The sequence below is a fragment of the Dermacentor albipictus genome, chromosome 1 (assembly GCF_038994185.2).
Source record: "Dermacentor albipictus isolate Rhodes 1998 colony chromosome 1, USDA_Dalb.pri_finalv2, whole genome shotgun sequence".
NCBI lineage: Eukaryota > Metazoa > Arthropoda > Arachnida > Ixodida > Ixodidae > Dermacentor > Dermacentor albipictus.
Window position 1 is genome coordinate 213754156 of NC_091821.1, and position 27092 is coordinate 213781247.

Here is a 27092-nt window from a genome sequence, read left to right on the forward strand (position 1 = left end):
GCTTTCCCGCATGTACGTAAGAAACTTCGTTTTCTAGAAGGCGAAGTCTAAGGCCGTTTTCTAGAGGGCGAAGTCTAAGGCTATATGATGCTTTCTTAGCCGCGCACAGTTGCCATGAGACACGATTACTAAACAAATCGGCGTCGAATTTGGTGGGTAGCTCCTGCTGACGCCGATCGCTCATGCTGGGACGCCGTAGTGTTAGCGGAGGTGGCATGCAGTGCTATGTCATTGTCCTCTGTCGCTCGTGCTTGCGAGTGACAACGCAAATGTGGAAGTCTAAACAATGCCAGAGTGGCATAGCATGGTGAGACACCACCGAAGACCATGCAGCTACGATAGTTGCTTCCAGGTATTAGAATGTTAGATTCGCCTCCATATTGGCAGACGTACTCGATGCCGTCACGCGCAGCTCGAATGCGCTTCGCTGGAAGCGAAACACCGCTTTGTCTCGGTGGCACGAAAACTGGCGTCGTAATACTCCAATCGTCATAGATGCTGACGCAAATGTGTTTGCTGCGTTTTCATACCAACGGCCGGCCCGGACGAAGCTACACACACAAAAAAAACACGTTCTGCCAGTTTCACGTGCCAGAACCGCAATCTGATTATGAGGTACGCCGTAGCACGTGGGGGACTCCAGAATGATTTTGACCAGAGGGGGTTATTTAACGTGCACCCTATGCATGGTACACGAGCGTTTTTTGCATTTCGCGCCCATCGAAATGCTGCCGCTGCGGCCTGGATTTGATTTTGCGGCATCGTGCTTAGCAGCGCAACGCCAAAGCGACTGAGAAACTACGGCTGGTGGAAAGACCTACAGGGCCAGCGTATCCTTCGAGTTCTAACGGAAATAATGCTGGGAGAAAGTTTCAAATCTACGCCTAGTTTTATTATTATAATGATATGCTCACTGCTCATTACCGCGCATTTTGGTGTCCTTGGGCCTTCCAGTTTTTCTGTTAACCCTCCCGGCTCGCGCATGTACGAAACGTTCGGGCTGCTGATAAAATATACCGATCCCATTTACTTTTTCGCAGAATGCCGCGCGCACACGTATGGACCTCGTCATACCGTTGTGCCGTGAAGTCTTTGACCTCGTTCACGTTAACGCAACATCATGAAGGACCTTCATGCAGGAACGTGCTTGCAGAGAGCGCAGTCAGCCGTGGCAGGGATGCGCCTGCACTGCACAAACGACTGTCCGCTCGGCCTCGGCCAGAGAACGTGATACGCTGCTCCTACATTCGTTGCATCCACGATAGCTTCTGTCACGTTGTGAACGTGGCGGGCCGACTGTTGCTTGGTGCCTGTCGATTTGTCGGTCGCTGTCACGCAAACATTGAAAAAGGCCAGTCCCGTATTATGGCAGGGCGCACACAACGTTTCGCCACTCGACCAATGCAGAATTGGGTCGGCAACAAGCACCATTTTCTCTGCTGTTCGGCGCCAGTGTCTCACAGTGAACACAGATGCCTTCCTCTCACGACAAGTGAACGTGGTGTACGAAAGAAAAGATGCGCTTTCTATATATAAAAGTAGGAGTTCTGAGGCGCTCGCGAAACGCCGGCCAGTCCCCAATACGCTGCAACAACATACCTCCTGCATCAGTGCTGCGGCAACATTCATTCACAAACGTGTCGACTTGTACCATTGTCAACAATAGTGAAGCATTGTTTTCATATTGTACGGCTTATGTCTATATCGTTTATGCGTGCAGGACTAGTGGGGCGCCTACTACAGCTGGACATGGGCAAACCCACAGCGAAAAATTCGTTGCTATGGTTAAGTGCAGAAACGTTGGCCAAGTTTTCTTCTTGTGATTTTGCCCTGTTTCTGTACGTGGTCATCAACGTTGCAATTGCTTGCAGTAACTAACCGCGTATAGCACATTTCATTAATTTGCAGTAGAAATATCTGCAACTTTGCAGCGCCCTCTTCTTTCTTCTTTTTTATTCCTTGTTCCTTTTTTGCTTCCGCTTCCCGCATCTCCCCCAAAAAGCGCAGTTTTTGTTTTGTTTTTTGCTGAAGGCGAATTGCATTGCTGTTAGCGGGCATCTCAAGAGTTATTCACGCTTTCTTTTCTCTTTTGTTAACATTGCATTGTATTAAATTTTGTCACATTTAACAAAACTACAAAGACGCCGTGGCACCTTGTTATATCACTCATTCTGCTATTAAATAAACGGAAGAAAGGTTAAGTCGAGGGGCTCGATTTTTGTCATTCACGACCGGTGGTCATACAGAAATGAGATCTATATAGCAATCTGTGCGTACCAGTGAGTGTGACTGCTCTTGCTGAATTGTTAACTTAAAGAGTAATAATCAGAATTGATTAGATTTTGGGGTATTACGTGCTTAAACGACGATATGATTAGGAGACGTAGCGGGGGACTCTGGATTCATTTTGACCATCTGGGGTTCTTTAACGTGCACACAATGCACGGCATTTACACGAGCGCTTTTTTTTTCCCCCATTTTGCCCCCATCGAAATGCGGCCGAAATCGAGCCCGCGACCTCGTGCTCAGCAGCTCACCGCCGTAGCCAATGATGCCAATGGTGCCTGGCGTTCTGTTTTTATATATTATTACGATGCCATCGACATAGGCTCAAAAGACGAGCTGTGCCGCAAGAAAGACGATGAAGTGTCTGGGCTCTTGGCACAAGCGTGTGTCTTGAGCGATAATCTACTAACTCAAGGACATAAGGCCATTTTTAATGCGTCGTAGCTAACAAAAGCCGGTCGTTGCTGAATTACTAACGCTCATAAAAGCGAATTGTAGGCGATATCGTCGGACAATGTATAGCTCGCCTTGTTCTTACTCGTGAGGAAGTTCGTGAGAAAGTCTTTTCCCAGTAGACGGGACAACGGATCACCACAAATTCCTCATCTACCCTAAATTAAGGGACTCGCGCTTCTGTATGAGCGCGGTCTCGGCGATTTCGTTCGGCGATCTTGGGTCTGTGCAAGCATAATCACCAAGAAAGGAGACGCGCTATGCCCTGTTAAAGCTGTCTCGCGCAATGTTGACTGGGCAAATTGAGTTCGCACGCGTCAGTCGTTGCTCACTGCCAGACGATGGCAAAGGAGGACAAAAGAAATTCTGACGTGAACGGCGAAAAGGCGGCCGCCGACAAGCCCACGTTTGGTCATGATCTTCGTGATGGGTGAAAGAGGTATACCGCAGCCGCCCGTTACGTCAGACGAGGAAAACAATATCAGCAAGCAGAGCGAACGCGGGGTGGCATTTGGGCGAAGCGTGAGAAGACGCGAAACGGGGTGGGCGGGTGCCTGGTGGCCAAGAATGTTTGACATTGTGCCAGAGCGGCAGCCGAATCGCGGCCTCCCGGGGCCTCGTGTCGGGGCGGCCAGCTAGCACAGTTCTTTGGCCCCGGCGCCGACCTTTTTGGCGGGCCACTCAGCGCGTGCTGCCGCCTCATTCCCGCGGCCCTCGAGAACGTTCAAACAAAGCGATCTCCTCCGCGAAAGAAATAAATCCGGCTAGACCCCGAAAAGAGGCGACCTCCACTTTGGGCATGTGCCCGAGGTTTTTGCACCGGCCGACACGCACTGCTTCCGAACGTCGCCCTACGCGCTCTCGTCTTTCCTGGTGCGCGTTGTTTTTGTTTTGCATTAATTGGAGGCGCCATTCTTTCTTTTCATTCTTCGCTGGCTTACACGCCCTTCTTAGCCGAGTCAGAGGTTGTTGGTTCCACGGCACCCAGTCTTATTATATAGCCCTTTCTTCTTTGCGCAAGTGGCCTCAGGGGGGAAAGGAAAGAAGGAAGGGGGTCATTACCGTTGGTGGCGCTTTCCAAGATGGGAGGAACTGATGAAAGGTGCCAGAGAGCACGCGGCCGTTGCCCTGACGTCGCACTGCGAGAGGCTTCGATAGAGAGATGAAAGTTCTGGACTGTTGCGGCTGGTGATGGCTATCTTTATAGAGCGGCCCGGCGCGTATGCTGCCACTGCCCTCTGAAACTGTTCTCGTGTCTGAAAGACGTATGCCCTCTTCGCGCATTTATTCACCTCCCTATAGGTTCATTTTTGTTGAGATAAGTACGAGTTACTTCGCACATGTTTTCCCTTGCCTGCAGCGTGGTTGTGATTGCAACTTAACTGACTAGACCAACGTTTCGTTGTTAAGCGTTGAGATCCCTTGCGGGTCAACGGCGTTACTGGTATTTAGATGTGCGAGCGACAACGTTATTGTGACTTGTCCTTTTGTGCAAGTATATCATCGGTTGAAGGTATCTGTCAGTACTGTACTGCCCCAGAGTCTGAAATGACGTACCAGTTTCATCCGCGGATGCTATCGGAATAGGTCTTATTTGTTGAAAGTCACATTTAGTATGCCGCTGAGCCGTTCCGTATTGCGCTACACGACGAGCTTTCGTTTCTCTCGCGCTCGCTTCCACTGGGATATTCTCCATTTGACAAGGGCTTTAACGATTGCAGGTTGCGCTTTGTAAGGAGTATATATAGTGAGAAGAGCACTTCCATCTTTCGCCTTAGTTTTGTAGCCTTTATGCTAAGCTGACGGGCTCAAAAGGTGCTAAACAGGATCTAATCTTATTGGACACCACTGCACCTACCTACCTGACAGTGCCGATAACTTCCAAATGAGCGTGCACAACAGATTAAAGCGCATTGGGGTTTCAAGTCGAAGACGAACCTACTACGCACTTTGAAACGCATCGTGCTCCTTCTGGAGAGAATTGCTATAGCCCCCGGTTTCAAATCTTTTGTTTTTATTTGCGGTGGAGAATAGTAACAGTTCTGTTTGTTCGCATAGGCTTTTGTGGCGCGGGTTTTCATCCGCAGGTACGAGCCGTGATCTTGGCCCTCTTCAAATTCCTTACTTAATCGCGATTTGTGTCTTACCGTTTCTTACCGTGGGAGCGCGCGCGTGCGTGTGTGCGTGCGTGCGTGCGTGTGTGTGTGTGTGTGTGTGTGTGTGTGTGTGTGTGTGTGTGAGAGTGAGTGAGTGAGTGAGTGAGAGAGAGAGAGAGAGAGAGAGAGAGAGAGAGAGAGAGAGAGAGAGAGAGAGAGATGTGGTATGCAACTCCCACCTCCCAGAGGGGCCAGGTCCCCGGCTGTCTGCGACCTCGCGTTCTCCTCTGTCCAGCGGCGCAGCAATTCACACAGCTCTAGTCACGGATGGATCGGCTCCGCGCCTGGACGCACGCACGCACGCTCCGCCAATCAGGCGTCTCCATGGGTCGCGTATTAGGCGGTCCCCGTTCATGCTTTCCCGCGAACCTGACCCCCCTGCAAGAGGCACTGCTTTTGTTGAAGGCCGTATGCGAGTTCGGTGGGAACAGGCAAGGTCTCTGGCGAGTGTAACTTTAGCCCTGTCTCTTGCTTTGCAGCGGCAGCCACGGCTTCCTTTTACTTGCTGTGCGTGGGTTGCATTTTCACTTTTTCGTTTACTTAGGCTCGTAAACAAAAAATTAAAAAGCTCCAAGGGCGGTTTTGTCTGCTTCAGGCGCCGTATCTCAGGTTCGCTTTTCATTCTTCAATGCAGGCCAACCCGCATCGCTCACCCTCTCCGAAACCCCCCCTCTCTCTCTCTCTCCATAGTAAACCGAAGATCAAAAGCAGCGCTGCGTGGTGGGGGAGGGGCAGTCGGGGAACGGCGGCACCCGATCTGTGGCGTACCATAGAACTTCCCATGCGGCTCAGCGCCACAGATGTGCGCAAGAACTATTGAAGCTAGCAAAACAGCGTACCGGTTCCTCTTCTTATTTTTTATATGTAGGGACAGGTTCATATAATAATAATAATAATAATAATAATAATAATAATAATAATAATAATAATAATAATAATAATAATAATAACTTGTTGATTTCCATCGGCGATGGGGGAGACTGCGGGTAAAAGTCGCTTGAGAATTTCAACAAGCAACTTGACTAAATCCCAAAGCCACTTCTACAAAGCAGGTAGCGATAGCACACACATTCAGAATACAAAAGAGTCCAAATAATGCACTTTCACCTGACACAGTCACAGAAGTTAACAATGGAAAAAAGAAGGCAAGAGAATAATCTTTATCGTGTGAGCAAGGATTGGTGAAATGTTCGCCTAGTGTTCATACGGAAATTGTTTGTAACTCAATATCTGATTTATGAAATAAATTTAAAAGTGTTGGCAGTGTGTGATATTTTTTCCATAGAATAATTTGCCCGTGCAGTGACCACCTTGCACTGTGCTGTGTAACGAGCGGCGTATGAATGTGTGTTTTTATCGAGATAACTCACGAAAAAAAACTTAAAATTTTCTTTTAGCTCCCGTTCGAACGCGAGACTTAACTTAATCATAAAGATTAAGCAAGCGGATTATTTATTTATTTATTTATTTATTTGAAATACATTCAGTGCCATTGCGGCCTTACAGGGTGGTGCAGTTGTGGTACATTGTTGCAGATGTAAGTCTTGAATGTAGATTGAAGAGGGTTGCTGGTTATGGGGGCGGGGACGTTATTCCATTCCGATGACGTCCTTGGCACGAATGAATGAAAGTACAAGTTGGTGCGGGAGCTTGGCACTTGAACTTTGAAACAATTATCAATACGTGATGAGATTTGCTTTCAAAAATAAATATCAAATATGGGAATTATATCGTAGATTAAAAAGCGCTCGGAAAAACTTTTCTAGCTGTACATGTGTTATTTCAAGATTGGTAGATATCGTCTTACCCAGTACCAATAAACAATAATATAATGAAGAAAAATAGAGTTTATTGTAAACACGAAGCTTTATTTTGAAAGGTAATATACCTCTGTGTCGCGCCATCCATATCAACAACACGGGATAACTTGCCTAAAAGCGATTCAGTGTGCGCATCCCAAAGCATATTTTGTGTGAAGATAACTCCAAGTACTTTCACACTACTCATTGTGTCGATTGTTTCGCGTGCATAAAGAAAGGTGATGCGACTACACTTTGTTTGCTTAGATTTGGACCTGTACATCACGGCTTTTGTCTTGTTTGTATTAATTTGTACAATGCTGCTGACCATTCTTGGAGAGCTTTTAGAGCAGCGTTGGCTTTATTGCTAAGGCTACCAGGTTCAGGAGACAAAAAAAAAAAGAAAAAAAAAGAATACGGTAGCATCGTCAGTGTACATTTTGTATTTCGCATCTCTATAGATATTTACACTAGGTCATTTATATATGCTGTAAAAGGAAACGGGCCAAGAATACTGCCTTGAGGAACGACTCTGCCGATGTGTTTTAAATCTGAACGGCAATTCTCAATTTGGACATATTCAAAGCGATTATCCATGTAAGATTTCATGTGGTTTAGACAGTGCCCTCGAATACCATAAGTTTCAAGATTTTTAAGTAATATGCAATGATGGATGCAATCAGACGCTTTAGTGAAATCAATGTAAAGGCAGAGCACGATTCTTGTTTTCAAATTATGATAGAATGAATTCTTTTTTGTTCAAGTAGGGCTAATTTCGTAGACAGGCGTTTACTAAATCCAAATTGGGCTGTAGAGATAAGATTGTGCTTATCGGAAAAATTAGTCATTTGCATATGCATTAGTTTCATCGGCACTTTCGATAATGCAGGTCATATGGAAATAGGTCTATAATATTTTATGCCGTTTACGTCACCTTTCTTAAACAGCACCGAAACTCTTGCAATCTGCATCTCCCTGGGAGAGATAGCGCTCGCCAAAGACATATTAAATCGAGCACACACTTGATTGGACGAACCTGTATGCCTTCAACATCACAACGTGAGCTATATTTAAGTGAAAGGAAAACTGACTCTACGCCAGCCTCCGTAAATGGGTGAAGGAATTTCGAAGTATCAGCAGATTTATGATATTTAATGATAGGCAGTTTACGTTGAGATAATGCACGTCTACAGCGGCAGACACCGTGATACGTTACGGTTGTGTCATCCAGCTTATATATATAAAAAAAAGGAATACGTATATCCTGTTCACGACCGATAACTAAGCTGTACTGTGTCCGAGATCTCTCCCAGAGAGAGAGAGAGAGAGAGAGAGAGAAGAATACAGGAAGGCAGGGATGTTAACCAGTCAATAGTCTGGTTGGCTACCCTACACTGGGGGAAGGGAGAAGGGGAAGAGAAAGAAGGGAGAGAGAAGGTGTAGGTACGCGTACGGACAGCACTTCAGTTAAAGTCGCTCGAGCAAACCAGAAGTTCTGAGAAAACACAAAAGTGCCTTCACTGCCTTCTGAGCCGATGATCGGTCGGGACGGTGCTCTAATATTGTCTGTTCACTCAGAGGACGATCGTCTAGTTTCCTCAATGTGTCGGACAAATACTGTCTTTGGGCTTGAAATTGAGGACAATGGCACAATATGTGGTCAATGTTCTCCTCGCATGCGCAAACATCACATGCAGGACTATCAGCCATTCCAATTAGTGCTGAGTAGGCATTCGTGAAGGCCACTCCAAGCCATAACCGACACAGAAGAGACGCTTCACGCCGGTGCACACCGGCTGGAGGTCTGAGTTGAAGTGATGGGTTTAGTCGGTGCAGTCTTGTGCGTCTTGTATGTACATTATTCCACTCTGCTAAGGAGATCGTGCGTGCCAGAATGTCAAGTTGTCTCGCGGCGTCGGTCCTTGAGAGCGGAATGGGGACGCAGCGGTCTTCTTGGTTTGACGTCCGAGCTGCTTTATCGGCGTCTTCATTACCAATGATACCGCAATGACCTGGTATCCACTGAAAAGAGATATCATGGCCTTTTTCTCCTAAGTGATGGACAAGTTCCGCGATTTCGCACGTGAGCTGATCGTGAGTTCCATGTCGGAGAAATGAATGCACACATTGCAAGGCCGGCCTGGAATCGCAGAAGACTGCCCATTTTCTAGGACTTTCAGTATTTATCACTTCAAGCGCGTCGCGGAGAGCCGCGAGCTCTGCACCTGTAGACGTAGTGACATGGGAAGTGTTGAACCGCTTGGTTATTCTCATTGCTGGTATAACTACAGCGCCGCCGGAACTGGTTGATGTAGTTGATCCATCAGTGTAGACGTGTGTGCAGTCGCTGTATTTCTCGTACAAGAGAAATAAAGTTAGTTGCTTGAGCGCTGATGATGGCAAGTCCGACTTTTTCTGAAGTCCTGGGACTGTAAGGTTCACTTGAGTACGGCGCATACACCATGGAGGAATAGAAGGCCTTGCCGCAGGTGTGTAACCTGACCTGAAAGAGTCACGGTGCGCGAAGACAGTCGCACTGAATGTCGTGTGGGGCCTATCTACTGGGAGACTTGCTAGGTGGTGGGTAGGGTTCCGGGCGAAGTGTCTTAGGTGCACACGCATTGTTTCAATGCTAATGTGCGTTCTAATAGTGAAATCTTGAGCCACTGCAATAACTTCAGTCGTTGACGCACTCCGCGGTAGACCGAGACATATCTTGAGTGCTTGGGCTTGGATGCTTTGGATTATGTTCAGGTTAGTTCTGCAGGTGTTGGACATGACAGGTAGGCTGTATCGCAGGAATCCAATAAAGAGGACCCTGTACAGTTGCAGCATAGAGTGTATTGGCACTCCCCAGGTCTTTCCTGCAAGGAACTTAAACATATGGCAAATTCCTGTCAGGCGTTTTTTCACATAATTCACATGAGGGGTCCAGGAGAGATTTTTGTCAAGGACCACCCCTAAAAATCTGTGACTCGTGCTGTACGAGATCATGTGTCTGTCGACGGATATCACGTATGGCGACATTGATTTCCTGGTAAATGCCACCGCTGCGCACTTCTCGTATGATATATGAAGTCCTTGTTCTCGAAGGTAGGATGATGTCAAAGTAGCTGACTTTTGAAGCCGCGCGCGAAGCTGCAGTCGCGTCACAGCCGACGTCCAAATGCAAATGTCGTCGGCATAGATGGAGAGCCTAACAATGCCTGGCAGGATGTCGGTGAGTCCAATGAGTGTTAGACTGAAGAGCGTTGGGCTGAGTACTCCGCCCTGAGGCACCCCACGGTTACTGTAATGCTGGGAGGTCGGGCCATCCTCGGTAAGTACGAAAAAGGATCTCGTATGTAGATAGCTACGTATCCAAATATATACTTTGCCGCCAAGTCCTACTGCCTCTAACGCGTTCAAAATCGCTTCGTGCGTTACGTAATCGTACGCTCCTTTAACATCCAGAAACAGGGCAGCAGATAATCTTTTGCAGGACTTCTGGTGCTCGACGTACGTCACCAAGTCGATAACGTTGTCTATGGAAGAACGGCCCCGCCTGAAACCGGCCACTGCATCTGGGTATACCTGGTAATGTTCGAGGTACCATTCTAGCCGTGCTAGAACCATCCTCTCCATTAGTTTTCCGATGCAACTGGCAAGCGCAATTGGTCGGTATGATGCAATGTCTACAGGCGACTTGCCAGGCTTCAGCAGTGGAATTATGCGACTGGTCTTCCATTCTTGGGGAACCGTACCTGTTCGCCAGGAGCTGTTGAATAGGAGCAGGAGCACTTTTCGAGCCTCATCACCCAGATTACACAGGGCACGGTAGGTTATACCGTCGGGGCCTGGTGAAGATGAACGCTTGCACAAGGCCAGTGCAGCTTCGAGCTCGTCCATGGAGAAAGGACTATCCATGCGGGAGTCGCGTGAAATCGGTGAGTGGCGGAGTGTCGATGTTCCAGCGCAACTAGTTTCGCCAGCAATCCTCCTGCAGAAAGCTTCCGCTACGTCAATCTCGCTGCATTGTTGGTGAAGGGCCAAAGACTTAAAAGGGTGGCGCTGCTGAGGGGTTCCACGGAGACCACGAACAGTTCTCCATATGTGAGACAATGGTTTTCGTGGATCCAAAGATTCGCAGAATGATTTCCATCTTTGTGATTGAAGTTTGTCCATGCGACGCTGAATTTTCTTTTGAGTTCTTCTGGCCAACCTCAAGTCATTTACAGACTTCGTGCGCCTGTATCTTCGCTCTGCACGACGACGAATTGTACGAAGCTTCTCTAGCTCAATGTCGTATTCGGTGCGTGTGGACGTTCTCGGAAGTGAATGTTTCGCAGCCTCTAGGGCACCTTTTATGATGTCCTCTAGGCTAGTGGCCAAGTCATCACGACAGCCGTCTTCGACAATTGACTTGAACATTGGCCAGTCGATGCATTGTGTGACGGCGGCTAACCTGGAGTCCGTCAACCCTTCAACCCTAAGATAAGTGGGTAGGTGGTCACTTCCCCGCGTTTCAATATCCGGAAACCACCTGACCTTTCTAGTGAAGGAGCGTGAAACAAAGGTCAGGTCCAGGCAGCTACAGTAGGCAGTTCCACGTAGAAAGGTGGGGCTTCCATCATTTAACAAGCATAGTTCTTGTTCGGAGGCAAATGACACTAATCTTCTGCCTCTCGAGTTTATCTTAGAACTTCCCCAGAGATGATGGTGGGCATTAAAATCTCCAGTAATCACCAAAGGCTGCGGAGTCGCTGTGGTGATTCGCCGTAATCTCTCGCAGTCCAACCGACTTGAGGGCGATATGTAGGCTCCAATTAATGTGAAAGTGAGCTTGCCTTTCCTCACTGTCAGACAGACGTATTGGTTTTCTTGGTCAGGCGACACTGGGTGATGGACATACGTAAGATCACGTCGTATGAATACGATGATCTTGCTGCATTCTCCGTGGGTGGCGGACATGAAACATTCATACCCGGACAGTCTGATGTTATCTGATAGGGGCTCGCAGATGACGATGACTGGGAACTTATTCGTGAACACAAACTGTCGAAAGTCCGACATGCGTGACTTCAGTCCTCTGGCGTTCCACTGAAATATCGACGCGTTTCGGACTTCGTCACGAAACGACGGCTTCTGGAGAGCCATGATTTTAACCAAGAGCTGCAAGTACTGGACTCAAAGTGTCCAGCACCTGTAGTGCGCTTTGCGCAGACGAAGACTTCATGTTGGTAAGTATACCGCGAATGGCACTCATGAGCGACCGCAGAATGTTGATGACCTGGAGATCATCAGCCAGCGTCGCTTCAACAGTGGCAGAAGCCGTTGAAGCCGGTGCGTTTTGAGGTATCTTAGCAGGGAGGTGTGCCCTCGGTAGCTCAGGCCATTCTTCAGGACGGGCGAGGCTCTCCTCTTTGTTCGCTTTCCTTGTATCTGTCTTGGTGGCGCAGTGCGGAGATGCGGCAGCCCTTCTGACTGTAGCTGGCGTGTACCTATCTTCAGTTGCGGAATTTCTTGAACGTTTTCGGTGTCGATGCCGACGTCGCCGAACAGCGGTAGCAGCCTCTCGATGCGTCGAATTGTCGCGCACCATGCGTTTTAGAATCGTGAATTCCTTCCGCATCCGCGGGCAATCCTTTGATGAGGCCTTGTGAGGACCACTGCAGTTCGGGCACTTTAGAACATGTGTGCTGCAGGCGTCTTCTGAATGGGACTCAGAGCACCGCGGGCACACTACACTGTTCACGCAGACACCCTTCACGTGGCCAATCTTGCAACATTTGAAACACTGGAGGGGCTTCGGTACGAATGGTCGTACTGGATGGCGGACATGTCCTACTTTGACGTGGGAAGGAAGGCTGTCTCCTTCAAACATAATCTTCACACAGCGTGTGTTTCCCAATCTGGAAATTCTTGTAATGGAATTACCTTCTGTCGTTGGCTTTATCAGCGTTGGCAAGTCGTCATTAGGAATGGCAACGTCGACGTCATAAATGACGCCCGCAGTACCATCGCCGCCTGTAGGGATCATTGATCGCACCTTTACGTTGTCGATATCAGTTATATTTCGTAGGTGTTGTAGGGCACTACGATGTAGCACATCAACTGCCAGGACATTTTTCCGCGGGTTTATTCGCACGTCTTTAATCTCATTTGGTGCGATTCTCTCGAGTAAGGAAGAGAGGACCTGCCTGTTGAGGAGCCGCAAATTGGTCGCCGGGTCCACGGGCATAAAGAGCACAGTGTGCGGCCAGCGCAGCGGTGCACTCTTCACGGTAGAAGCACTTGGCGACGAAGATGTCTGCAGTAGTCTTCTTTTCGCTGATCTACTCATCACGACCTGGAAGTCATCGTCCGACGAGTCGTAGCTGTCCGAACATATCTCAGTGTCCTCGCTGTCGGTATCGCTTGACGCACTTCCACGTTTCCTGGACGCTAGCCGACCTGACGGCTGCACACCAGGAAAGTCCGCGGAGATTTCTTCATCCATTACCGCAAGGAGGGAGCGGCAGCTCCCAGAAATGCAGGGAAACAAAGCGAAAAAGCGGAGACAAAAGCACAAGCGTTCTATCAAAGAATCACTTCGTCTTCCTCCACCAGGAGGTGCCCAGCATCCTGAAATACCTGTGGGCCAGTTTTGCCGCAGGATTTGACTTCTTTCCGGCTTCTACTCCGAATCCATCGCATTGTTGATGTTGAGCTCGTCAATCAGTAGGTCTACAACCCGGCTTCAGAAGCTAAGGGCCTCTAGGGCTCGTAGTATTCAGAATTGTGTCCTTGTCATTTTCTTCCGTGTGTCCTCGTTTGGGCTGCTTCACTTGTCGACCACCCCGACTTCGTGCATTCGACCATTACGGCAGAATATTCTCTTTGCTTCGTTATCTGATGGTAAGCGATGATAGACGATTGGAAAGACTGTGACACCCACGGGGCTAAGTGAAGCCTACGAGAATGACGAGACTACAAGCATTTTTTGCCTTAACACGTGAACAATGACCGCAATGGTATTAGTTCCACCGCAAAGCTAACAAGTTCACAGTGTGTTCAAAGGGGCTGGTTGGTTCTGTTTTATTCTAACAATTTAACTAACGCCGCATTAGGCGTGTTCTCACTGTCTGTCTACCCATATGCAGCCGTTGTATTTCTGCTTCTATCTATCTATCTATCTATCTATCTATCTATCTATCTATCTATCTATCTATCTATCTATCTATCTATCTATCTATCTATCTATCTATCTATCTATCTATCTATCTATCTATCTATCTATCTATCTATCTATCTAATCTAATCTAATCTAAAGTTACCGTCGCTTTCAGTCAGTGAGAGGTCCTGCTTGGGAGAATACGGTTTACCCTCTTTGGCGACGGATCCTTTTGTTTTCTTTCTTTCTTTCTTTTTTCCGAACGAAGGGTGCGGTTTTCTCGCGCATTCTAGCAAATCATGGCCCCTAAACGTATCATTAGTCGTCACTTTATCAAGGGGCTTGCTTTTCGACGTTGAACAGCCATCTTTGTGGCAGGAGCGGTGCGGAGCTTTTGCAATATTTTTCGTGGCTGTTTCTGAGCGGCTGATGATCGCATATCTTTGCGAAATGGGCGCTTCGATGCATTCAATTGCTGTCGACATGCATCTTTCGACCTGTACCATTTAATATGAGTCTCCCAGTGTGCGCGAAATGGCATTCCGTGTAGCGCAGAACGTTTTCAAGAAATATTCACAAATGAATAGATTTTAATTTTAGGTTTAGCGATAGCGCTTCATCTTCCTATTTATCTTTCTTTCCTGCGACCATTGAATCCTCTCACTTCCGTTGCTATCGCACTTATGCTCGACATTCATCTTTATACATCAAAGAGCCTTTGTCATTTCGATAGAGGCTCCTCACGTATATCTATGACTGAACTCGATTTATTAGGACTTTTCCGTGTATGAAACGTCTATGCTTGTATAGCAGTTTCTTTCTAAGCTGCACCGTCGGCTACACTCGATCGACGCCGCACAGCGCATTGATTTCGACCACCTGTCGTTCTACAACGTGCACATCTCTCGACGTATACTTTTGTGACTCACGGCCATCGTACCGAGGTGTGGCCTATCTTCGCGGCCAGGAACCAAACGCGACCAGGTGCTCAGTATCGGAGCGCCTTGGCTGCTGCGCCGGGCTGTATATTTTCTTTTCTCTCTCTAATGGCTATTAGCCATGAGGTGATAGACTGTGTGTTAGCAAACGCACGCGGCACTCATTTACTGCGCGCATAAGTAGCATAACTGTTTCCTGGCGCAGCCGTCGCCCAACCCGCTTCCGTTTTCGTTGCTGTCCAATGGTTTTGCTTTGGCCGGTTACCACGGCCTTTGCGTACTTCGTCCGCGAGGGCGTGTGCTGCGAGGATATCGCGTGCGTACCACTGCCGTTTTTGTTTAGAAGCAAGCAGTGTGTGCCTCCCTCCTGTGCGGGGTTTATATGGAGCCAGGCTCTCTATCCTTGAGCGTCATCATTCCTTCTTTGCGTTTCTCTGCTGCGCCCCTTTTAGGACCTTGTTAGGCACCGTGCGCATACGCACGGTCTAGTGGCTGACCTAGCAACGAGTCTATCTCGCTCATTTATCGGGTCTGGTTTCCGGTTAACCAACGAGGCTGCTCATACGCCACCGTGGTTTTCTTTCTTTGCTTCTTGCGTGCTAACGGGCCCCGTGCAGGCCGTTTTATGTCATTCGGGGCCTTCTTGCCTCGGTATATTTACGTATAGCGCTGTCGCGCGTGTTTTTGCTGCTGCGCTTACAATGTGATGAGGTAAGTTGTTGCGCTGCTCGTTTCAAGTCGCGGACTGCAGGAGGTCATTTTCCTGCGCCAAAGAAGGAAGTGCGCGCACTGAGAATGGCGGCGAACTTTGCCTCAACGACCTTGTTTGTTGAATTCGATGTGCGTATTGCAACGCGTCTAGGTGTTTTAGGGTTGTAATTCGCTGCATTTGCTCAGCAGCAATGTTACTGTTTTAAGTGGATGAATGAAACTGTTTGTGTTCTAAATTAAATACGTTTTAACTGTGCCCTATAAGTGACCCGGTTATGCACATCGACTTGTTGCTCATAGAGAGGAGCGGAGTTGAACGAGCAGGGAAAAAGCCAAACAAAACAAAAATAAAAGTTAATGCAACTGCAACGTAGGCCGGCACTTGTGTCCGAGTGCCGTCGCGACTGCATGCGTTCGCGCGACCCAATTTCGTCGTCCTCTTAGCGCTTCGAAACACCTGTGGCAAGATTTACTGGCGGCCCTTTTGAGCGCCTTTCTGAGTGCAACGTTGGCTCTGTCTCGCGCAGAAAGCGCGCCCGGAGCCCGGAGCGTGCTGCGACAGCGGCTGCCCCGGCTGCCCTGGCCTGCAGAGCCACCAGGCGTGGCCGCTCTGCTTCAGCCGGCGGGTGGCGATCCAGCTGTGCGAACTCGACTCCTCAGTGCTTCGACCCGGTGACTTCTACTTGGCAGCCGCCGTTGGACCCGAGGACCCAGCCCGAGTACCCGGCACGGCGAAACTGGTGCTCAAGTACCGCGACGACTTGGGCCACCTCTGTAGCAGAAGAATCGATGCGCACGACCTCGGGCGGCTCCTGGCCATGGACTGGACGGCCTCGGGACAGGAGACGGACGAGCAGCTGGTGACTCTGCTCAAGCACCTGCTCGTCTCTGTCGAGCGGGGGCTCGAGAGGATTGAGTGGGACTCTCTGCTGGCGGCCAACAAGACCTGGGCTTCTGGGCACCGCCTGGAAAACTGCCCCTGCAAGAACCACGCTTCGTTGCAGCAGCAGCAGCAGCCCGACGACGCGAACGACAGTGAAGGCCCAACGGGCCACGCCGAACCTGCCAAGGACCAGGCGACGGGCGGCCTTTGCCCATGTTCCAAGAGCAGCAGCGGCTGTAGCGTCGACTCCGCCAGCCGTAGGACGAGCGCGTCCTCCGGAGTTGACCCAGGACCATCGTCGAGCGACGATTCTTCGTCCAGGGAAGGCTCCTGGGCCGGAATGCTGCTTCCAGGTGAGTTAGGTAAACGAATTCCCTGCTTTATTCAGTGCACCTAGACTTCATCAAAACGCAATCGATGATATATCGGTCTCGTTTTGATGTGTGAACATCGTGAAATATGTGTTAGCGAGCTGCAGAGCACCCTTCTACAAGCGCACATAAGTGCGTCCATGTGTTCAGGTGCTTAATATAAGTTCATTCTTTATTGAATTTTTTGTGGAGAAAGGGGGAGGGGGAGAGGTTAAGCAGAGGGGTTTCTTGAAATATGCAACGCTTAGTAACAGCGGGGGTTATTGGTGATAACGTCAACATGCAGTGAAATTTCAAGAGACACACTTACGCCTTTTTAGCCATAGGCTATTGTCTATCTTAAAGATGAGCACGAACAGAGTCGGGCTCATAAATTCCTTACGTTGGAGTCTTCAGATTTCTATATGTGCTTATCATGCCGCGCGGTCTGGACCACAGTTAGGAAATTTCATATTGCCTTGTCCTTGGCACCGCCTCAATACAATAGTCTGCATGATGAGCCAGGGGGCGGAATGCTAGTTCCACTTCCGCGACTAGCAAGTGAATACACCGTGGTGCGTGCAGATGTCTAGGAACTTTCTAGTGTGCATGTTGCGTGCTGCTGTGTGTTGTGTTAGTAATGTGGACTGTGCTTATCATTTCATTTCTCGTGATTACCATCTACATGCTAGGCGATCAGTGAGGCGAACCTCTGCGGGATTCCTTAAAGAGGTCCTCCTCTCTCTCTGACTCGTGAAGCGTCCTTACGCCATGTCGCCTGAGAGAGAAAGCACTTGATTTGCACCTGTCAGGGAGTATGGGTGATCGGGGTGAGAAGCAGCTCCCCCTTTCACCGCCTACCTCCCCCCTAGACGTCGGCCGGAATTAGTTGGCTTTCGCCATGCCGCCAGGTTGACTCAGTATAGCTATATGGCACTTTGCTGCTGATCAAGACGTCATGGCTTATATGGCCGGTCGCGGCGGCGCATTCTGAGGCAGGCGGAATCCGAAAAGGCTCGCGTACTTCTAGTTGGGTGCGCTATGCTGTCTCCCCATAGCCCATGCATGGCTTCTGGAAGTTATACCTTATAATTTAATTTTAATAATTGTCTATGCCGATATGGTAAGGCTCGCGGAGATGCTGTTGTTTATGCTTCACTTCGCCGTTCTTTTTTTTTCATTATTTTTCCCCCAGCAGCTCTGAAGTTGACAGCAGCTTCCTGAAGGTGCGCACGCTCGCTTTCCACGCACCATTAGGCTGAACGACGGCCAGTTTTATGGGTTTTGTTTTCCCTCTCGTTATCTTTGGTCGTTTTTGGTGAGGCGGCGCACAAGAAGACAAAGAGCCAGAGAGCCAGACGTGCCTTCAAGTTTATTTCGGATTGTATGACCTTATCTGGTAGCGTTCAGTGACGCTTTCTGAAAGAAGCAATATCAGCGGTAACCTTATTCGAGAGACGAACGACATATCGAAACACTCCTATAAGAATCTCCTCCTCGGTCGACATATAGTGGCACGTGAACGCCGAGTTATGTCAGTCTCTTTTTCGGCGATAAACTAGTACTTATGAAGGTCAACCGTTTTTGCACCGGCGCACGTATAATCCCCGCGGCTGCGACCCGTTCTCATAAACGTCGGCTCTTTATGACCGCTCTGATTCTGCACGGGCGCCATCAAAAGGGCAAAACAGCGCACTGCACTGCAGAGACATCGCTCGTTGAACTGCTCGATTTTTACTGTCAAAGCGGGCCGCTTTGATCTTTTTTACGAGTTTATCAGAAACGCAATCTAGATCTCGTGCGCGCTTTCTCGAGCGCAGGCCCTGTCCTCGATGTTAGCGCGCACAGCAGGTGAATTTCGGCCGGTTGTCGCGCAGGACAGACGTTCCTTTGTGGTGCTGTGTTGGCACGATTACGGCTGGCCTCCTATAGCTGAAAAGGGCGGCGGAAAGTTGGCGGGAGGAGAAACCTACAAGTTAGGCTGGCATAATGTAACCATTTATTTCGCTCGCTTCTATTGCTTTCTTATCATCCATTGACTGCTCAAAACCGTCTGACCCTGGTGATAGCGTAAGCGGAGCACCGTCCACACCACTGACGAAAAGTAAGATAACTGGAATAGAATTGTTACGTTGTGTCGCCGCCTTAGTTCCTCATGGAAGGGAAAAGGCCGTAACACAGGCGTATAACGTCGTTCCAGTTACGTTTTCTTGCATATTGCTATTGTGACAAGCGCGCAAATTGTGCGCCTGGTGTTTTTGTGCATTCAGCTGAGGGGCCACCTAGACTGTTCGCAAAATGTCTACTGCGCCCTGCCGCGTTTGCATATACAATTCATCGCATTTGCCCCCACTGTATACATATTTAAACCACGGAGAACGCTGCTGCGAACGATATTCAGGTCACGGAGCGGTGCACTCACACTTCTTAGATATTGAATCGAGGTGCGGAAATCAGCCCTGAATGTGACGCTTCGTTGTTGGAGGCACGTTTCCTTTTATGAGGTCAGAAGTTTAAAAAGAAGTGGTGTAGGTGTATAGTGGGCCCTGCACCTACTTCTTTGTCTCATTACTTTTGCCCTGCTTTTTTTTTTTGTGTGTGTGTCACATGAAACTGCCACAAGCTGTCGGCGATGTTTACAGGAAAAGGAAAGCCCTCAAAGCGCCGTCATTGTCTGCTTTTTCGCGCCACAGCTAGATGGCGCCCGCTCAGAATTTATGACGGCTGTTGTGATTGCAGCCTGTGACGAGGAAAAATAAAGGGAAGCTACTTAAGCGTACAAATTCTGAGCAAAATATTACCCGGAGCTTGGCGCCGCGGGTAGCGTATATAGCAGTCGCGTTTGCGGTCCCTTTTACTCCTCCGTTCCCTTGGCTTTCTCCCTTTTGACGCGTGTTTCTCGCTCTGCACGGTGTCGTATAAATATTCAAGCATCACGCTGCAAGCACCCGCGAACTGTTGAACACTGGCCCCAGGCAGGCGAGACATTATTGCGGCTTCTGGCTCTCTTCCACCGCGTGCAGCCGGCTTTTATTTCGTGCCTGGGAAACTGGCGCCGCTTTGCCAACAGTGGGTGGATGACCGCTCAGTTGGACGGCCTTCGTGGGCGCATTCTTGCGAGAAGCTTTCCCGACTCAAGAGACGCGCGGAACTCGCTCGTTCTATCGTATGCGGGTGCACGCGATTCTCGCCAATTTCAGGCAGCGCAAATCGTGAATGGAGAATCGGACGCTGCCGCCTCGGCCTGGTGAGCGGTTTGTCGGCTATCCTTTCACTATAATAGTAAGACGCGCGCAGTTCTCTGAACGAAGGGAGAGCAGCGAAGAGTCAGCCTGCAGAGGCCGCCTGCGCTTATTTGTCCACGCTTCTGCAGACGTAAAGCAGTTATGAAAAATGAAGAGCAGCCGAAATGCATGCCCGTACCTTAACGCAAAAGGGACCACTGGCAAACGCTTTTGCTTGAGTACCGGAATGTCACATATTTGGCTTCATCTCCGAGGGTTGCCACGTCCGCCAGCAGACCTTGTTCACTCCTACTGTGGGCACAATTTGCTTCATCGGGAAGTGCGGAAATTCTAAAAAAAAAGGCATTAAACAAGGGGCAAATAGTTTTCAATTTAAATGCAAATCGTTTCTCTTGTTTTTACCCACTTCTGTGGCTCAGTGGATGCGAGGTCGTGCTCGCTAGGTTCCAATGGAAGTGGAATGTGTAGACACTTGCATACTCAGAGTCAGATGCACGTTTAAAGGCCCTATTTCGTGATCAAAATTGATACCCATCCCTCCACTACGGTGCTTATAATGTCCCAGCGTTCTGGAAAGGTAAAAACCCGTCATTTATTGGCGTTGCCCAAGTCGCACACCCAGAGACGGCTCTCTCGGAGTGAAAGAAGCCAGTCGCGGAGGCCGTGCTTTTCTGTACTGCAAGTGCCAGAAGTGATTGGCAGGAGTCGGAAACACGTCAAGGTCGCCGTGGTTTAGACATCATCTAATCTATTTCGGGGGAGTCATATTCGTGCAGCATAACTCGCCTATATAATTCCGCACGTATAGATCAAGCAAGGCTTCGAAGCTGTGTGAACACATGCAAAGAAATTTCAACGCTCGACTACTTGTATCACTCTACTAAGCGTGCGTAGACCAGCGAAATTTGATGGAATGCAATACTGAGCGATTTTCTTTTTTGCAACGAAAGCATACCTCCAGGTCCACCTGAATCCGCGTGCCCTGGGCAGAAAATGAACCGCGCTGATTTCAATATAAGGAATGCGTGTGAACAACTGCAAGGCACGGGTATATTTCAAAATTTATAATTTCACTTCGCCGTTGTGTAAAATGTGTAATTGCCTGCCCAGTTGAATACAGCATCGCATTGAATACAACATCAGAACAGCGATCCCGTTTGTGTATCCGCGGGCCTTCTTGTGTCCATGTCTTAGAAAGCGCAACCCTCACCAACAATATCGCAGTTAATCGCGTTCACGTTGCTCTGCTCAAATCTCTTCTCAGCTCAGCTGAAAAACCGAAACTGGAATTTTTCAAGCGATTTCGTGTTGCTTGTAATCACTCAGTGCAACTGCTAGCTTCCGCTGAAACACAGTTTACATATATAAGTAACGATTGGCTGGAAGGACTTGTAGTAATTCTCCATGCATGTATACACCCACACGCCTATATAGTCGTGAAGTGGGACGCCCCTCGGGATGACACTTTAGTTACGAGCAGTAAACAGCGCTAAACATCAGGACAGAGAGGGGCACAGACAACAGCGCTGACAAACAACCAAGTTTCTTTATTCTTTCAGTAAGTATATATATATATATATATATATATATATATATATATATATATATATATATATATATATATATATATATATATATATACTCCGCCACTATCTCAAAGCACAGAATCAACAGAATGAAGCATGCGCAGGGGCGAAATTTGCAATTAATGCGATAGGAAGGCAGTCTCCTTCGCGCTGTTTAGCGCTGTTTACTGCTCGTAATCATGAACCAACCAGCCCAAATGCGTACTCTTCGACACTTCGGTTATTGCAAGAATGTTTTAGTGTTTTGAGAAGCCTAAAAAGGTGATAAAATAAAGCAAAACGAAAGAACTTTCACCATAGCCAGGGCTCTCGGGCGTCGCATTGGTCCTATATAGCGCCACAATATAGTACAGCACTGCATTGCATGCCTTCGTCCCCAAGCTCCGGAATTCACTTATTTTGCTTGGTTGCGTAGAAACCATCTAAGCGTGACGCCGAGCAACGTCATCAATCAACAAATAGAATCACGTGCTTACGTAACAGTATGCATTTGCTATGAGCGAAATGCGTGCAAGATAGTGCAAGCAGTGGATTCAAGGGAGGAAGGAAGGAAAAAGTGGAGAAGGAAAGGCAGGGAGGAGTGGGGATTCAAAATGTCTCCACCGGTACATGGGGTGAAACCTGCACGCGTGTATTTCCAGTTACTGCTTAGGAAGGGTCCTTTTTTTCATTTCTTTGTTTGTTTGTCTTTGGTAGCTTGTCCAAATCAGGTGACCTGTTTCTCGTAGCCAACCGGACACTTAATCTGGTTAACCTCTCTGCCTTTCACCTCTTGTTTTCTTTCCTTCTTTCCTTCCTTCCTGTTTCTCGTGTCTCTTTTATTCGGCCTTTGTGGGCTGTCGTTGTACCTACAGATTAAGTGTACATAGAGTTACGTGGATCACTCTGTTTAGTTTCTTCAAGAGCAGCTGCTGACACCGTTTCGGAGAGAGAATCGGCGGCCGTCTTTAGCCTACCTGGCTTTACATATGCGCTGGCATGTTCGGACAGTAAAAGATTATTTACCGTTCGATACGGACACAAGTAACCGCACTGTCCCTGTTGAGCAATCTGAATATGCGCGCTCCCTTTGTGCGCAGATTGTAATTGCTCTTCCCGTGCAGGTGACACTATACGCAAACTGTGACTTGAGCTCGCGTGCATTTGTGATTGGACATTGTTGTCACAAGACGCCACAAGCTTCCTGTCGTGCTACTCATTGAGCTTCAGACAGTGACATCAGCTGGATAAGTAACAGATATAGAAAGTAAAAGAGAGAAAAACCGACAGGGTCCACACCGCTATCTTCCTGTGTCTTAACGTTACGCCTAAATTTTTTCGTTCCATCGCTCTTTTTCGCGCTCCTTAACTTGTTCTCGAGCGCCTTTGTTAACCACTAAGTTTCAGTCCCATATGCTAGCACTGGTAGAGTGCAATGATTATACATTTTTTCTTTTCGACAGCAGTGGTAAGCTCCCAGTCAGTTTTTGGTAATGCCTGCCATGTGCACTGCAACCAATTTTTTATTCTTGTGTAAATTGCATCCTCAGGATCAGAGTCCCCTGTGAGTAATTGACCCTAGATAAACGTGTTCCTACACAGACTCTAGAAGCTGACTGGCGACCACGAATTCTTGTTCTCTTGCCAGGCCATTGAACATTACATTTGTCTTCTGCATACTAATCATCAATACTACACTTACATTTTCTCGGTTAAGGACCCAAACCATTTGTTCCACTTCATCCCCAGTGTTTCTGAACGGGGACAATGTCATCTGCAAACTAAAGGTTGTTGAGATATTGGGCGTTGATCCTCGCTCCTATAGGCCTTTCCAGTCTAATATACGAAGGTAGATAAAGCGTAGTAACCAAAGCCACAAGAACGCCTGTGGCCTCGAGCACGAATACCAGACAAATCCATGCACTTCCCATCATTCTCACGAGGACTGCACGATCGCAGCGCCAGGATTCCCTCTAGTAATTACTGTAGAAAACTCTATAGTTTGAATAACTGACAGATGTTCACTTCGCTTGCCACATCAGCGCTGGTGGCCTTGCAACATTTCCGGCTGCGCTCCATGGTTCTACTGGCATCTGTATTGCTAAAGGCGATGTTGTCGAACTTTGAAAGAATGCTTTCTTGCATGGAGGTTTAGAAATGTCAAAAACGCTAACATGTCACATCAATACTGCGGTGTCATATTCCCGGCATTCTACCGAAATGTGAGAAATGAACGACCAGATAAGCATCACAGCAGTGGTTACACTCAATTTTACCGCGCAAAGTGCACTGTTGGCAACTGAGGTTCTGCGAAGTCTCGACTGGTGCCAACGAGAGCTTCTAAACGGACGCGTTTCGTGGTCTTCATTTTTGCCGATTCTATTCTTCTCGTTTCTCACGGCTATAAGCATAGGGGGACAATGGCAGGAGCATTGTTCTATACGTGAGGCGCCAAAGGGGCGAGCATGAAAATAGCCCGGCGCCCCTCGTCCCCTTCCTCTGTCTTTACTGCACTGCCGTTGCCAGCCGCATCACATGCGTCAGCTAGCATCCGGGGCGCTTCCTCTGCTCGCCGATGATTAGGCCGTGGATTTTGCGCTTTCACTGTGCTCCAGTGAATCGACCAATCATATACATTTGAGTATGCCTCCCTTAAGTAGATAGCGCGTCGTGATCGCATCACCTTGTATGCAATCTTTTCTCGATAAAAACAATGACGCACGACTCGCCACAACTTTCTTTTGAAGTAAAAAAACAAAAAGGGAAAAAAAGGATAGAGAAGGAACAGCTTAAGAAAAGCACCTGTAGAAGTCATGGCACGCTCTTCCTTAGTTATGTGTCATTAATCATTGAAGTTGGCGTTCAATAGGCGCTTGACCGGCGTGGCAGGGATCGTTCATTTTTTCGATGGATCGACGCCCCGTACTGATGTGGATAAGATGATCGAGAGTTCAAGAAAAAAAGCGCGTGATTAATTGCGTCCCCACAGAGTAAGGCGGTTTTAATCGCCCTCACACAAGAAGATCATGTGTACGGTGTGCATGAGTGCCGCTATTCGCAAGCGCTTTCTCTGCCAGAAATGATTTCTTTTTTTTTTATTGCGAGCGTGTGTGTGTTTTTTTTTCTCTCTCGTTCTCTGAGCTCGCTTCTCTTTCTTATCTGTGTCTCCCCTTATCCCTTTTGGTTTATCTTCCGATTAACCTCGCCGCCTCCTTCTCTGGCTCTATTTGATAAATGGCCGAGGCGTTGATATATCGGTATCGAGTCGGCTTGTTTGCTTGGGACGTAGGAGCATATATAATTTCGTTCTGCGTGGCGGGCCCAGAAAGAAAATAAGATAGGACGAACATTTCTTTTTTTTGTAGACACCACTTTATATGTAAATGTGCAGTGCGCCAATTTTAGAGCGTCATTAGCTCACATTACATCTATAGTAGAGTTGAATTACCAGCTTGCGTGTACGATTGCGCTTGTCAGATTGGGTTCTCCTGCGGCAGGCATACTTATAGGAGGGTAGGTGGGGGTGGAGGTGGCGGGGGGGGGGGGGCGGCATACCGCTAACGACCACATGTTGCGCGTTTTCTCAACCTTGGCGCTAGCTATCAGCGTCAAATATATAGACCTCCACACACTTCCGCTATCGCCATACGCGCAGAGCATAAAATGCCACACCGTAGCGTGCATGTCGCGTCGCATTGGCTGCGCGAACTGAGCTCAGGCCGCTTTAGCACAGCCGCCCTCGTGCCAGCGCAGGCGCACGAGGTTGGGGGAAAGTGGAGAGGGGTGTGTCCGTATTTGGCTCGTGGGTTCGGTAATTGCTCGATGCTGTGCCACTTGATGCGCGCCCGCATCGGCCAATAAAAAACAGAAACTGAAAAGACTTGCGGCGGGCGCCGCTCCTGTTGTAGTTCATTATTTTCCAGCGCCCAGGCCGCTTCATCGACGGGGCCTAGCCGCGTTTTTGCCGCCGAATAATTTTGGCGTAAGGGTAAGGAAAGGCTGCGGCAATTTCGCAGTCGTTACAGGCACGCACCACCCCACTTTCACGCACCGCTCGTGGTAGGCAGGGCTAAACCAATTTTACACGACGTTGTGCACTTCAATGATGCTTGTTTGCGGCGTAATTAATGGCTTTGTATTTTTAGCCGCCACCGTTGCCGGGTGCAATTTTCTATCTTCCTCCCCTCCCTGGTGTGGAGCGCTCTCGCAGGGCGCGCAGCCGCCCAGCAGCAGCTGCAGATGAACCGTTCACAAGTGCACCGCCCCAGCTCAGCTGGCGTGCATGCTGGCGTGCATGGCGACGGCAGAGCCTTTTTATATAGCGGTGCAACGTTAGCATGTGGCTCGAGCTTAATGTACGCGGCAATCGTCCCCGTAACGCTATCAGGAGGTCGCACGTTTTTTTGGATAGCGCGTTTTCGATTTCAGCTTTTCTCCATCTTCGCCAGCTCCTTCTGTGCACTTGTTTTTCGTCGTGCTTCAAATGCATCCATTCAGAATTCGTTCGGCGGACTTCACCTGTGGGCTGCAAATTTTTCGCTGAAAACGTTAATCGTCATTGCGTAAACATAGGAGCCTACGAGCAAACCAAGGTCTTCACCGCGAGGGAAAGTTTACGCGCACATCTTAAGGCGCGCGATCATATACATTCGCGTCTGTACAAACCTCTGCCAAACACGTTTGCAAAAGCGCCGCGCGCCCTTAAAGAATAAAATGGGCGTTCAACGAAAGCAGAAAGGTACAAAACGAGAGAGAATGAATGGCAGGCGGTCCTTGCTTGGGCGATCGTCGCGCGATTGTGCGTGTGTGGCGCTAACCTTGCCGACCTGGCGTCTCCGTGGGAAGCTGGCGCAGTGCGTTTGCTTATTTGCGACGACGCGGGAGAGGCATGCGCGGACGAGGCGCGGCCTGCAGGGGCGTCCGGCGTGAGTCACTGCGACCGACGCGTCGTGGACGCCTGCCAGGCCCAAAGACAAACAGAGCCGCTCGCGCAATCACCGCGAAATGAGCGGCCCGCCGTGTGCGGCGTGTGCCCGCAGGAAGTGCGCGCCGGAGTCGCGCGCGTCGCCAGTGTCGACTGAATGGCGGCTGCTGTTCGAGCGGCGCGACCTACATACTCGCGTGTATACGCGCTGCGTACGGGGCCGCGGGGCAAACCTCCGTGATGGCAGAGTCCGCGTAACGAGGTGCGTGCCCTTGGGTGGCGTTTTTCGTATTCAGCTCTGCCGTGCGCACGCGACGCGCGCTTGCATCGCTTCTCGGGCCGCTTCTGTCCCGGGAACGCGATGCGGCCGCGGAGCGGCGCTTCCGACCCGCCTCTTCCTTATAGGCTGGCCGGCTGCGGGAGAATGGCGTTTGTGCGAAAAGAAAACAAACGCGGGTTTATTTTGTCGCACCGCGCGCTTCCCGTGGCATCAGTTCTCGCGAGAGGGTACATATATGTGACTGCATCAGGAGATATTTCTCGTTCTTTAACTTCAGAAAAAAAAGGAAAAGATAAATGAATAACAATAGTCTGTTGAATGGCATTACTTCAGTGATGCTGAATGAGGCAGATTCTATATCGTGACTATC

The 27092-nt window shown here is 48.9% G+C and overlaps 1 protein-coding gene across 7 annotated transcripts in view; it reads left to right on the forward strand.

The window, feature by feature from the left end:
• LOC135900084 (puratrophin-1-like) overlaps positions 1 to 27092 on the forward strand; it is a 716878-nt gene that overhangs the window by 466404 nt on the left and 223382 nt on the right. For 5 of the 7 annotated variants that reach the window (XM_070530832.1, XM_070530837.1, XM_070530838.1 and 2 more), the window contains one exon: positions 16003 to 16720. In XM_070530832.1, the coding sequence (XP_070386933.1) occupies positions 16003 to 16720 (718 nt within the window). Of the gene's footprint in view, positions 1 to 15544; positions 15605 to 16002; positions 16721 to 27092 lie in introns of those variants that run through there. The other 2 variants (XM_070530839.1, XM_070530833.1) reach the window with 2 other exon arrangements.